Raw genomic sequence first — 14,196 nt, forward strand, 5'->3', positions numbered from 1 at the left:
GATGTAAAAAGTGAAACTGTCTCTTAAACTAGGCTCTATTTTCCCATCCCCAAGTCATTCTTCACAGAGAGGCTTCTCAAAGGTTTCCCACTGCAGCTGCACCTTTCCCACCAGTGCGAATGAAACTTTTAATCTCCATGGGAATTTCTTTTCCAGTTTCCCTAGGACAAGAAATACAATTTGAAGGTTTAGTAACTCACCCTCCTCATTTCCCAATGGGAAAGGCTTCTTGAAAGGGTAAGGTCTGGATCTGGAAAGGGAAAAAGATATATACCTAGTTGACATCCTTGGCCAGTAGTCCAGCTTTTTAAAGACCTCTTATCTCATCTTTCCTCAAAGGCAGCATTCCTACACCTTTTGAACCAGCAGACCACTGCCAACACATGCTTTCCCATAGAGTACCAAATCGTTTTATCAAAATCTTAATGGAAACATACTGCTTTATATAAGATTTTCACTGACTCAGCAGACCCATTGCAGAACACTTGGCACAGTGCAGTGGGCTACCAATGACTCAGGAAAAAAACCTGCTCCAATACACTGTAGCATCTGTGGTAAAAATACCTCAAATTAGTAATGGTAATCTCTACTGTAAGTTTTATCAGACATCTCTAGAATTCTCTGTGAGATCTCTTTTGGCTTCTGTGGACGTCTAATAGCTTGTAGACCCAAGCCCAGGACATTAATTCAAAATTTGTTTGGCCAGTTGGAACTAGCAATTTAACAACTGAATTTTTAATGGGAGAACTCTGAAATGTACCCCTCTTCAGATGCAGGAATGGGCAACTCCACATTACCATTGACGTCAATCCATCTGTTTCTGTCTTTCTCTTTCTCTTTCATGTTATCCCTAAGTCAGTGTCTCTCATCTCCCCACTTCACATTCCTACCATTTTTCCTCCATCTCTGCCCATGCTCCTCTCCCATTTATACCTGAGTCTCTCTCAGTGTTGCAGTTGGACTGAATATGGAAAGACTGCAGCCCACGTAACTCATCTTCATCATTCCCTTCGTCTTCACCATCCTTGTCGCTGTCTGATGAGAGTGCAGGCACAGAGGACAGGGCAGAGATGGACTCGTGCCTGAGAGGCAGGAATTGGAAGGAGTATTATGGTCTATCTCAAGAATTGCCCACCATTTCAATCCTTACACCAGGCAGTTCTCCACCTTATCTCCATTCACACTCAGCAGGCTGCCTCAACTCTCCCCAACAGCCCTCGCTCTAGCAAAACCCATGTCTGAGAAAAAGGGCAAGTCAAACCCTGCACAAAGGTGTGTAAAGCCTTCCACAGCAATTGCCTCATACGTGTGGAAGGATGACAAAAATCAGAACAGAAGTAAACAAGTCTGAGAAAGTCAAGTGGAATGAAACTTGGCCTTCCATTTCAGACCCCGCCAATTGATGAGGTCAAGATGGTAGAGCATATTCGAAAGGCAAATATTTTTCCCACCCTTAGGCATTTCCTCTCTGGAACTGTTTTACACATCAAAAATGTCACAGAAATACTCCCTGTTTGATGGCAATTGGGTATATGGCAAATTATCACATAAGAGACAGGTTCATATCAAGGACTGCACCGCGTAGATCCTGAAGGCACAGCCCACACACCGTAAGAGCACCGTGCTGCCTTTTTTAGCCTTCAGGCACAAGGAATAATGTAAAACATATTTTGGGCAGATCTTTAATCAAAATACATCAGACAAGTGTTCCCACACAGACCTCAGAGGCACTCCCAGCATAGAATTCCCCAATACCAATCAAGGACGCTTACATCAAACTCTTTCTTCTCCTCTTCTCCTTCCTCCCCTCACCCCTTCAGTCAACAGAACCAAATGAACTAACCAACTTTGGACAATAATTGAACAAATGAAGAATCCCTAACAAATAACTTTGAGTAGCGCCCACTCCATGGCCTTGAGCTAGAGTGCCAAACTCATCATTAGTGACATTTATAGGATATCACTAGTGGGCGTTGAGTGCCAAGCATTATTCATGAAATAAAAATAGCTCATCCACCAAATACAGAGCAGCCTGGCATGGGACCAACTTCGCCTGCAGCTGACAGATAGCAGGCTGTATTGAAACATGGTAAGAAGTAGCTAAGGTATTTTAATCTTTTCTCTTCCCATATAGTGGCAGAACATTTATTTCCATTTTATTAGGAGTGGCTGAGCAAGAACTACCCAACCCTTTCAGATGAGCTTTGAGGTGTTCTGGCAAAAAGAAGAGTGAAACTGACTGTAGTCTGCACAGTCCCCCAGTGAAACAGTTTCATGTTGACTGTCTTCATCTACTTTTGACATTTTTCAATGTCTTCATCTTTTTGACTGTCTCCTTGCGCGTCCACCTTGTCACTCTCAAGTTCTTCTGTCTAAGCAGGTATCTCAACAAAGTTCAAGCACTACAGTATGTTTGATGTTATGCCATATTTCATACTATGAGGTACTTATATATGGTAGGCAATATTAACTTTGTATCAGTAACTTTGATAGCATCCTTCTGCTTGTAATCATCATGGTTAGTTGAGAAGTTTATTGAGGAAGAAGGCCTGGATTATTAGACATTTTAACATCTAACTTGTTGAATACCTCACTATGATGAGGTGATATGGCGAGGCAAGGTTATGTGTTAGCTAAAGTCCTGCATGTACTGTCATTGGTGTAAATGGAGAAGGGAGGATTGCTATCAATGTGTTTTATGCTACAAATAAAGATGGCCTTCGTCCATCAGATGATGACTGACAAAATTAGTAAGGGGGGAAAAGGTATGTTCCAATATTGTCAAAGGGGCTGAGTAAGAAAATGCAAAACATATTTTGGAAGTCAGATGGGAGTCTTTTCATACCTCACAGGAAGTGCCAAACAAATCATGAAGTCACATGAGTTTGATACAATTGTAAGGTTATCTTGCATTATCCCAGCAAAAATTCATGCCCCCCTTCCACATTCTCCTTTTTACAACTCAAATATGCTTTTCAGACCCAGTCCTGTGACTTGAAAGGAGATAACTGAATGGGGTTTTCAAAAGGATCTTAGGCCCACTGACTTGAAACTGAGATACTCCTGAAAATGAAATCTAGGTTTATAAGGTCTTGAGTGTTTTAACTGTTGTGCTTGCCCAAGTTAATCCCTCAATTTGGACTTCACTACTTCCTCCTTTCTTTCCCTGCCTTCTTCTATGTACTTTGGATTTTATTCTAAGCCCCTCTGTTGCACACATCTCTTCAACACTCTTCCTCAGTTCTTGTTCGTGCTTAGATGGAAGTCAGAGTAACGTAGGATGAGGTTTCAAGCATGAGAGCTGCTTCCAAATAAGGACCACACTACAGCATTTTGAAAGCAAAGGAGTAAGACTTCTGGGTTTTCCTGAATTCTTGCTGAGAGCAGGTTCAGCCAAACCCCAACAAAGCATCATTATACCAGAATGAATGTTTCAGAGTAGCTATTCCAGAATAGCATGTACAGACATGTCCAATTCTCATGATACATGTGACTCACTTAGAGCAAGGATTTTAATTGTCCTTGCTCTTGTCTTCTTCCTTGGCTGAGGCACTGTCCCATTCTAGCACTGTGCCTGGATCTTGCTCTGTACGGATGGGCAGAGTCAGTTGCACTTCAGCTCCTAGTTTCTGAAGTGTCTGCCAGGATGGGATCAATGGCAGGGAAGGACCTTCAGTTAGAAAGTCTTCAGGACACACATACAGACTTAAAAGTGCCATATGTCTTTATGGAGCTCTAGTATTAGGACATCTGATATTAGGTACTCTGTGTTCTTTTGCAACCCAACTTGAATGCAACCCTTCTTTCTTTTCTTAAAACAAAACAGACAAGAATGGCAACTATCCATTTAAAGAGGTATTTTGTCAGCGTTCCCACTCTGATCTTGTGCTACTTAAACCCTCAGCTTTAGGGGCATATTTATGAAACTGTAACATCCTATGTGGTAGGGATCACTAGCAGATTGCCCTGCCCCCTGCCCAAATGCCTAAGGGTTTTAAAAAGAAAGTTACCCTGCTTTTCCCCCCAGAAAGGTCAGAGTGCTGCCGACTTCAGTTTCCCTGGTGTTATAATTGCAGTACTTCAGCACAGACCCAGGCACCACTTCTGATCTGGCATCAAAAGCCTGCCCCATTCTGAGCCCTAGAAACCACACAGCTTTCCTGGACTGGACTAAAGGCTCACTGACAGTTTGATAAGGAGCTCTTCTTCCCAAATATATCTGATGGCACACAGTACTTCTTCAGCATACATATATAAGTTTTAGACAACTTAATTTGGATAACATTTCTTTCTCCTGCTATTTATACTAGAGCTTCAATGAAAGTCACAGAAAAAGTGACTTTTAAAATTGAAATTAAAAAATATAAATACTCAGCTAAATCATTACTATAAGCCCTGCAAACATTCCACAGTAAAATCAGTTTAAAACTTCCCTTCCAAAAATTTGAGACAAGCTTTTCTAAACAATAAATGCATGCTTAGATCAAAATCAAAACCCTATTAAAAGGCCTTTACATGATTCCCTCTCTGAAAATATAAATGCCTCAAAACCAAAATGTACCAGCAATATCAGCTGAGTACAAGTTCTATTATTCCGAACAACCAAAGCTCCTCATGTTCAGCAGATGAGAGAAAAGCACACATCTGCAATTATCACAACCAGAGGCAGAACTGAAAAGCTCTCAGGGGCACAATGGAGAACTGTGGGTCATACAGGCCAGATTAGTTCCAAAATAATCCAGTGTCCCATAAAGGTGAGTCAGAGAAATCCTTCAGAGGAGAAACTTTAGTCCTTCTAGAGAAGAAGTTTTTAGAGGGACTGAAAAGGCTGGGATTCTTCAGTTTGGAGAGAAGGTTGGATGGAGAGAGGTTATGATAAAGGTTTACAAAACCATGGGGACTACAGTTAGCTGGATGCAGAATGACAGTTCACCAAAGCTCACAATATTCAGAAGCAGGGAGCTTTCAACAGAAGTAGCAGGAGTGTGGTTTAACAGAGACAAAAAAAGCCCTTCTTTCCACAGAGAGCAGTGAACTCCAGGAACTTGTTACCAAAGGAGGGTGCAGAGGCAGACAATATTATGAAGTTCAAAAAGGATTTATACAAACTTAGTGGACAATGGGTCCGTGACCAAATACTAAAGGGAACAGGTAGAGATGTACCTCCTAACACCCCTGATATAACAATTGAGCATGAGGCAAATGGACCACAAAGGTTCATATAGCAAGGCTCATACAGTGTCTCACTAAATAGCATCTTCCATTGCCACTGTCACAGGCAGAATACTGGGCTTCATGGAGCACTGGTTTGGCCCAGAAAGGCATCTTCTGTGTGTTTACATGCCAGATGTTATTGACCTGGGCCAATCCCTCCCCTGCCAGTCACAGCTGGATAGAGACAGCACTGTCCTGATTTGGAAATCTTCAGCTCCCCACTGCCTCCTCAAGTCAGTTTTGTTTCCTCAGGATTATTTCGATTATTTATCCTGTCAGACACTCATACTATGGCACTAGCAGAATGCATTACTTCCCCCACTAAATTCTAGCAATACTGTTCTAGAGAAAATCTACTAGAACAAATGACATATCACCATGCAGGGAGCTTTTTTATACTACTGTGAGTCCTTTTGAGACAACAGTTTTACACCACAAGGTGCAACCCAACTCTCCACTGCAACCTACACAGACAGACTTTGGAAACACAGCCAGAACAGGTACAGGGCATCTAGAAAAACAATCTTACTCAAGTTCATTAGTTTTCCTTCTCCCACCTCAGTAATGCTGGTCCAATAGGCTCTTCCTCCATATTCAGTCCCAATCCAAAATGCTCTGGAGTTATGTCTTTGCTGATCTCCAGTGACCACAGTGGTTGATCAAAACTGAAAACAAGCTTTCAAAGCTGACCAAACAAGTAGATTCCAGGCTTGCAAAGAGGTTACAAAACAAGTTTAATAAAGTTCTGGGCTTGGCGTGGCACTAACACCGCCCTTCAGCAAGCGTCTGTGACGGAAACAAGTATCACCTAATGCGGAAGAGGACTGGGATTATCTGTCACAGGCTGAGCCTTGGTAGGGTAAGGCTGCAGCTGCTGGAATAATGGAGAGTCTGCTATAAAAAGCACATTGCTCGACAGCTCCAGAATTTTGGCTAGAAAAAAGGCTTCCTGAGTTCTCCAGCATCATTACTGAAAGCATTTATTAGACAAGACTTGTTTCAAGAATGAGCAGATCAAGACTTTTCCAAATGAAACTATGCAGACAGACTTGTTTCAACATTACTTGCTCCCAAAGGGAGTGGGAAGGTCTTTGTGATACTCAACACAACAACTAGTGTGGTAAGTCTTCCAGTGCTTTGGCACTTTTATATCCAGAATTCAATCTGTAGTTATTTGAAGGAGCAAAATTGAGGCACATAGCATCAAAAATATGTGTTTATCTTTTTTTCTCCACTTTGATCCCACATCAGCTCAGTCAGGACTCTCTCCTGCATTGCTTGCAGTCAAATTAGTCTCAGCTACTTACTAACTACAGAGAAACCAAATACATTACACTAAAAATCCATAAAATCCCCTGTCACTCTTGTTCTGTTTAAAAACAGGGTCTGCGTTTAAGCACCACTTTTTAAAGAAAGGTCACCAGATAAATTTAGATCTATTCAGTTTGTAGGCTGTGGTAGTTTGTTTTTAGATATGTTGTTTACCGAGTAAAAAATAATAATATGATTCAGCTGCCAAGAACTTTTCCCATGGAAATGATTTTTATATTTATTATTTATATTACTATTATTTTTAGGTGACCTTTTTCAAAGCCTCCAGAAAATAGTTATGATCAATATGGCAAACTCATACAGCTCACTGGTATACTTCAGTACTGACACTGCAGAAAACAGCAGTTAAATTGCATTCAGCCTAGATCCAGAGAACTTTATTCATGAAGGAGCAAGGCTTCCCTGGTGGGATGCTGCGTACCAGCCTCAGTGTTGCTAGGTAAACTGCTTATTAAAGTTTCTGACCACATCATTAAACTAAATTAAGACACAAGGGGCATTGCATACACATTGCAATCAGTGAAGCAACACTAAGCAAGTCTGTCTCGAAAATCACAGTCAGGCTTCTATATCCAAAGAAGGGGGGCACAAAAACCATGGCAAATCCAACAGGAGAATAAGAGAATTTTTGGAAGACACTATCAGTGAAGACAGCAGAAACCTTACAGTTGATTCCCAGTGCCACACTTTTCACATGAAACCCTACAAAGCCAGCCACCTCTTCTCAGTCTACTCTGCTCACCTCATGAGTCCAGCTGTCTTGTGTGGAGGAGACTTTTCTGCCTGCTTCCCTCTCTGCTTCATGTCAGACAGTCGCTGCCGCATGTTGATGGTCATCTCTGAGCTCAGACGCCAGATGAAGATACAGCTGAAAGAGGGAAAGGCGAGGCTGGGGTCAAGTCTCCATTCAGTTTATTGATATTATCAATTCCCACTGCAGAGACAAACAAGAGCCCTTCTGTGGCAGGGAGAGACACACGCAGAAACAGCTCCACAGAAACTCAATCCCGTCACAGGCCTCATAACAAAAGGGTAAAACCTGCTTGGCAAAGACTCCCTGTGGGCGAGAGCAACTGCAGAGGTATTTCCACAGACTCATCTCTGATCCTATACCTTTATTTGACGATCTGACCAGCTGCTGATGGAAATGCCATAACAAGTCCCGCCACGGTCAGCAGGATAAGTGGAGCCTACAGATGTCCTTTGCATCCTCTAACAGTGGCTAAGCCTCAGTCTCTGATTGCAACTACTCCCATGGGCAAGGCCTTCCTAATGCCTGCCATCCCATGGAGTCTCCGTGGTATAATAACCGTTAAGCTTATGTGGCAGTACTTTTTGCAGTCAGGGTGCTTGTAATATTTTACTTGAAGTCCCTCCAGGAAACTTCTAAGGAATTTGATTGAATTTGGTCAATGGATTCAAAAACATTTGAGAGAGGGAAACAAACAGTGTGATCTCATTGGTCTCATTTTCTTCAGAAATCTGGCTTAAAAAAAAAAAAAATTCCTCATCACTCACAGTATTCTTTATGAGAATACTGTATCTCATCTTCAGCTACTAGAAAGTAAAATCACCAGCATTTTCTTTGAAATTTAACCTCAGTGCTAACTAATTCTTTTCATCTCACCCATCTTTCCTGTCTAGCTGGTATACTTACACTGATGTAGAAAAAGAGGTGGTGCTTTTGCTATCACTTATAGAATCCCTCACCCTACTTTGGGATCCAAAGAGGATTTAATCCAGTTCTTCAAGACCCATCAGTGCCACCATATTCATGGGTACCCCAATTCATGAAGGAGTTTTCAACGAGGGGCTTTCCCCTCTTCCTTGCTGGTCTCTAAAAATTCATTTGCTCTGCCATTTTGAACAATAACCATGAACTTTGGTCTCTCTGACCTGAGGCAAATGCCAAAAGCACCAGGATCCTGAGTGCCTGCATCTTCTCCATTTTTTTTCCTCTCATGAGAAGACATTATAAAAGTTTTTTATTTCCATACCACACAAAAAGAAAACAGAAATCCCACTTTGCAGCCTGTGGAGATTGTAATGCAAAACTAAAAATTCCCTTCTTGCCCCCAGTGCCACTCCCTTTGTGACAAAGCTCAGGAGTGTCACTCCCAGCTACTAAAGTCACACACAGATGCTTCCCATCAACAGTGAACACACTGTCATCCTCCCATCCCAGATTTTCAGCCAGGAGAAAGTGGTGAGGCACTACATCTGGAAACTATGGCAACCCGGGGCAGCCAGCTGCTTCCCCTCAAGCAGCAGCTCCCTCAAATGTAACTGCAACCATAATCTGCTGCTGAGAAAAATACCAAAAAGCAGGAAACAAACTTCAGAAAGCAAATCTGGCTTGTTCATTTATCCCACCCCCACAGCTATCAAACCTAGAGATAAGCAGCAAACAGTATGAACTTGAAAATAAATTAGCATTCAACACAAAGCTCTACAGAAGCATACTCCCACCTACCCCTTTTGCTGCTTTTTTTCCCCCTTGCAGTACTTTTCTCACATGGGTCTCCCAGTCCTTGTGCCCTTCCACATCACCATTTTTCTTTCCATTCTCAGTTTTATTCTTTGCACATGCTGCTGTGTATGTTTCCCTGTTCTCCTTTGAAAAACATGCTTTCTCATCTCCTTACAGCAAAGATCTTCGTTAATCCTTTCCTCACTTCTCATCCACCTCCTCCACACCCTTAGTGAAGAAAATTACCTTTTCGCTCATGGTAATAGTCAACAAGGGAACACTGCACTAAATTACAAGGATCACTGGGGACCTCCAACCTTCCATGTTCCTGGAATTTATCAGAAATCCACAACAAAAGGACTGTCTTTTCTGCAACTTTTCCCCTAATCTATTTACACACATGAAAGGTAAAGAAAGAGGAAAACTAAATTATTTACTTTTTACTGACAGACAGAAATAACCAGTTGATGCAATTTAAGGTGAGATATTGTATGTTCTGTAACAATACACCCACTAAGACTCTTTTTCTGGTTCAACTGTGTTTTATTAATAGAAAAGAGAAAGAAAGAGACAGAATCTGTGTTGCTGTGGCCTTGAAATAGCACTCCAGGAACCATCTTCCTCAAAGGAAAAATTTTATTCGGTTCAGCCGATTTAAGCATTCACTGATTCCAGAAGTAGTGGGTCCACTCACCTCTACAATCATCATATTAGGCATATATTCTCCTTTTCCCCTTGGGCTCAGTCTGGTGACTACTTATACTTTTGGTGAGCTGATTTAGCTCACTAAATCAGCAGAAAACTCAGCTGGGGAGGTGCTGATGTAGTGACCTGAATCAGCTTAATGAGGGGTCAGCACACCACAGCTGATTTAGGGGAGTGGGGAAGAGGACTGTATGGACAGGAGCAAAGAGTGGGGACGGGCCTGTCCCTCTTGCTGCTAGACAGGCTCATTCACCTGGTGAAACCTCATCAACAGAAGTACTGTAAGACAAAGTTTTGGCACCACTGGTCAGAATATCAAAAGCTGCCTTACATTACAGACCTGAAGGCTGGTAAGGCAACAAGCCACAACCCTGTCTCCTTTCCAGCAGGGAATAGTACCTACCCTCAGAAAACCACAAGGTAAGTACTTCACATGGGCGTCTCATTCCATGGAAGGATAATATAAGCTCTGTGACCTTTGCCAACAGCACACATTTAGGATTCAGAAAGCTCTGAGGTTTATTTGGAATTCATAAAACATCCCTCATTTAAAAAAAAAATTCTACCTTCCTTCAGGACACACATTAAATCCAGTGTGAGATGGCATAAGCTGATATCACAGACAAGCAAACCCCTCTTACCTGTCACCAGAAACAGAGATCAGATGTTTGCAGTCATTACTGAATTTCATCCCGGTTACAATCTCTGTGTGAAATAAAGCACAAGAAAAAAAAAAACCTTCCCTGAATTATTCCAATGAGCAGAAGAGATCATTAGCCAAATAGCCTATCTGTGCTCAGTGACTCAAATTCAGATTAAAGCCAACACACTTCACAGATCAATATGCCCCCATTACCATAACCATTTAACAAAGAATCTAGGCTTGACATGGAAAGGGTAGCCCACAGCAAAATGAGCAGGAAGACTGAAAGTCTCTTTTTGCCTATAACAGAATAGACCCTCCATGGTAGGAGCTGAGGGTATATCATAATGAAACTTAATATACACTGAAAAAACACAGACTACCTTATAGGCTATTAGAAAACCTGTGTAAACAAATACATGGCCTGACAGGTGTGTATATGCTTGTGTTTTGCAATGCAAAATTCAGTCTGAAAAAAGTTGAAACTGCAATGAAATAAGCTATGACAACTTCATCCAACTGTAACCTACTCCAAAATACCCATTGGGTAAACTTTGGTGGGAAGGAACCTTCAGAAAGCTCTGACAAGTCTCAGACCCTACTATATAATCATCAGCAGAAAAAATGCATTTTCAGAAGTTCACATGCCTTACCTGAATGTCCATACATGGTTGCAACACACTCGCCAGAATAGAAATCAAAGATGGAGAGGTTCTTGTCAGAACAACTGGTTGCAATATAAAGACCAGAGGGATCCGTTTGCACCTGGTTTAGGAGATAAGAGGTGGAAAGACCTGGTTAGAAAGTGCCTTCAGACTGCATGAAAATGGTCCAGAATACCCAGGACAGTCATAGTAGTTAACAGAATAAAATGCAAGTAGCTCCTACAGGACTCCAAATGAGTACCAGGCTATCCAGCACCCTGGGACAAATCTCCAACCTGACTAAACTATTAAAACTATCTCCAACCTAATCAGAGACTAAAGGTGCTTACATTAAATGCCTTCATGATTGTGAAGGCACCACCAGCAATGGACAGACTTATACCTCTCCTACCTCCTTTTAACCACTGGGGTATTCCTTTTTTCTATTTTAAGATCAAAACAAAACAAACAAACAAAAAACCACAAACAGATGCCAACCTCCCACCCCCACCCCCCAAAAATAATCAGAACTGACAAGAGTTAAGTGAAATATTAAGACTCCAATCTTGAGGAGAGAAACCAAAAAAAACCTCAACACTGCTAAGAAATTATCAAACGTCTGGTTTTTGACGGAGACAGGGTATTTAAATAATGATAACTTTTTTTGGTTATGTTTATTTTGTTGCTGTATCTTTTGCTTCCAATGTCACTGTTTGGGTTCTACTTGTTTAACTGCAATGTATATTATGATCTCAGAATAACATGCCAAGACAGTTTAAATTCCAGAGACAATCATAATCCCTTGGTTACATAATCGCCCTAAAAATGAACAAAGCAACATTAAAAATAATTGAGATTCCTGACTTGAACTACACATGAAAAAAAACCCCAAACATAAAGGATATTAAAAACAAAAAATCCAGCTCCCAGCAACATTTCATGTTTTGTGGTCTGAGAAAGATATAATCAAGCACCTGAGCTTACCAGCAATAAAGTGTAGCATCAATTTTTCATTTTCATTACTCTGGCTTATAAAAAACTTTGTAGGAATCATAATAGGCAAAGAGAAAGAGAACTTATCTTTCTCTGTAAAACAGGTGACACTGAACAAAGCTCTTTGCTTTCCTCTCCCTTTTTACCTAGTTATTTCAACATATCAACAGAATAGACTATTTCAGTTGGAAGGGACCTACAACAATCATCTAGTCCAACTGCCTGACCAGTTGAGGGCTGACCAAGTTAAAGCATGTTATTAAGGGCATTATCCAAACGCCTCTTAAACACCGACAGGCTTGGGACATCGATCCCCTCTCTAGGAAGCCTGTTCCAGTGTTTGACCACCCTCTTGGTAAAGAAATGCTTCCTCGTGTCCAGCCTAAACCTCCCCTGGTGCAGCTCTGAACTGTTCCCACGTGTCCTGTCACTGGATACCAGGGAGAAGAGATCAGCACCTCCCTCTCCACTTCCCCTCCTCAGGAAGCTGTAGAGAGCAATAAGGTCACCCCTCAGCCTCCTTTTCTCCAAACTAGACAAGCCCAAAGTCCTCAGCCGCTCCTCATAGGACATGCCTCCCAGCCCTTAATAATAATACTGCTGGCCTGTGCAGCTGAACAGGAATATTTGGTTTAAAAAGTAGAAAACTTATCAGTGAAAACAAATACAATGAAGAAGCTTGTTTGGCAACTTGAGAGATATTTTGGTTGTATCAATTGGTCTTCCCTCTTTCAAGACAAGAATACAATTCTTCCACATCCCAAAGTGCTGTCATCACTCTTAACGCTGAACCTTGAACACACCTGGTTTACCAGGGGAAACCCAGGGAAGTGGCAGAAGCAGGCATGCTACCCTACCCCAAGGCCTAGATGCACTCAGCAGGTGGGAAACATGAACAGACTCTCTTCTAAGCACTACCAGGCTTGTCCAGCACTCCAAGACACAAAGAATACGGGCTTTTCAGGGCAGATGCTACTTAATTTCATCTTTAAGAGTTTCACTTGCATTTGCCCTCTGGAAACCAAAATTTCTCAAACACTGATCAACAGGCAGCTCCACCTTAAAAAGCCTAACAAAAGTAGTCAAGAAAGCCAGAATGAGCTCCCTAAAGCAGAAAGTAAAGGATTAAAGTAATGGACTAAATCCTCTCCTGACAGATATTGGTGCAGTTCTACTTGCTTTTACAACATGGGCCTGTGCCTCACTTCAGAAACAGGACAGAGAGAGAAGTTATACATCAACTTCATCATTCACTGACTCTTTTCCTGTTTTAGCCTGATGGAACACAAATACATTACCAGCCCTTAAGGATGGAGGCAGGAGAAAGCAGCAGCAGGATAAGGGACAAAGTATGGATATGGAGCAAGCAAAAAAAAAAAAAAAAAAAAAAAAGTAATTGGTTTAGATTTGTATTTAATTTTCTTAGCCTTGAGCTGCATTCAGAAGAGCTGGAAAAAAGGAAAAGGGAAGAAAGAAAGAAAACAGCTTACTTTGATGAGGGTTCCATCTTCACCTTGGGATCCTTTGTAAAGCTTCTTCTGCTTCCCACTGCTTATGTTGAAAACCCTGAGGGGGATGACATAAGACAACATCGCTCATTTTGCCCAGGTACTGCTCTGTGGATCTTGTCACCAGGATCCTGTTCTCTTTCTGTTCCTCGTTCCACATGAGATACAGGGAGCAGGGCCAAGCCACAGGAAGTGGAGAAATGACCTCTATGAACTATAACCACCAATCATTTAAATGGCTCAAGAACCTCAAAAGTAATGTAGAGGCCCAAGACTGGATGATATAATATTAAGCAGATTATTTGAATTAAAATTGAGGCTTGATTCTCAAGCCAATAATCAAAACCAAGTATAGCATCATGGCACTGAAGGAGATCAAATGGGAGGGAGAAAACCTTCCCATGCCTTGTAATGGCTAATGGTTATGTAGCAGGAATAGCTCTTAATAAACTTCAGTCAGTCCTCCCTGCTATGAAAATACCTGTGGCTCCTTCATACTAAAGGAAAGGGTTAAGAGAGCAAGACCCTTTATTTACATTAGAATACAAAACAAAATTACATTCAGTAGTGGTATTTAGCTATGACCAAAACTCTTGGCCTCTCACCCAGATACAAGACCAAACATACAACTACAGAGTGTCTCCTTTGCTTTGAAGGTAGAAGCAAACATTGAAGAAATGGATAAAG

The 14,196-nt window shown here is 41.5% G+C and overlaps 1 protein-coding gene across 2 annotated transcripts in view; it reads right to left on the reverse strand.

Moving 5' to 3' along the window:
• MAPKBP1 (mitogen-activated protein kinase binding protein 1) overlaps nucleotides 1-14,196 on the reverse strand; it is a 102,111-nt gene that overhangs the window by 13,681 nt on the left and 74,234 nt on the right. For both annotated transcript variants that reach the window (XM_010580058.1, XM_010580057.1), the window contains exons 16-21: nucleotides 13,492-13,567; nucleotides 11,018-11,129; nucleotides 10,363-10,426; nucleotides 7,289-7,414; nucleotides 934-1,082; nucleotides 201-250 (exon numbers count right to left, since the gene is read on the reverse strand). In XM_010580058.1, the coding sequence (XP_010578360.1) occupies nucleotides 201-250; nucleotides 934-1,082; nucleotides 7,289-7,414; nucleotides 10,363-10,426; nucleotides 11,018-11,129; nucleotides 13,492-13,567 (577 nt within the window). The remainder of the gene's footprint in view (nucleotides 1-200; nucleotides 251-933; nucleotides 1,083-7,288; nucleotides 7,415-10,362; nucleotides 10,427-11,017; nucleotides 11,130-13,491; nucleotides 13,568-14,196) is intronic.

This window comes from Haliaeetus leucocephalus, unplaced genomic scaffold (genome assembly GCF_000737465.1).
Source record: "Haliaeetus leucocephalus isolate CR32 unplaced genomic scaffold, Haliaeetus_leucocephalus-4.0 Scaffold696, whole genome shotgun sequence".
Lineage (NCBI taxonomy): Eukaryota > Metazoa > Chordata > Aves > Accipitriformes > Accipitridae > Haliaeetus > Haliaeetus leucocephalus.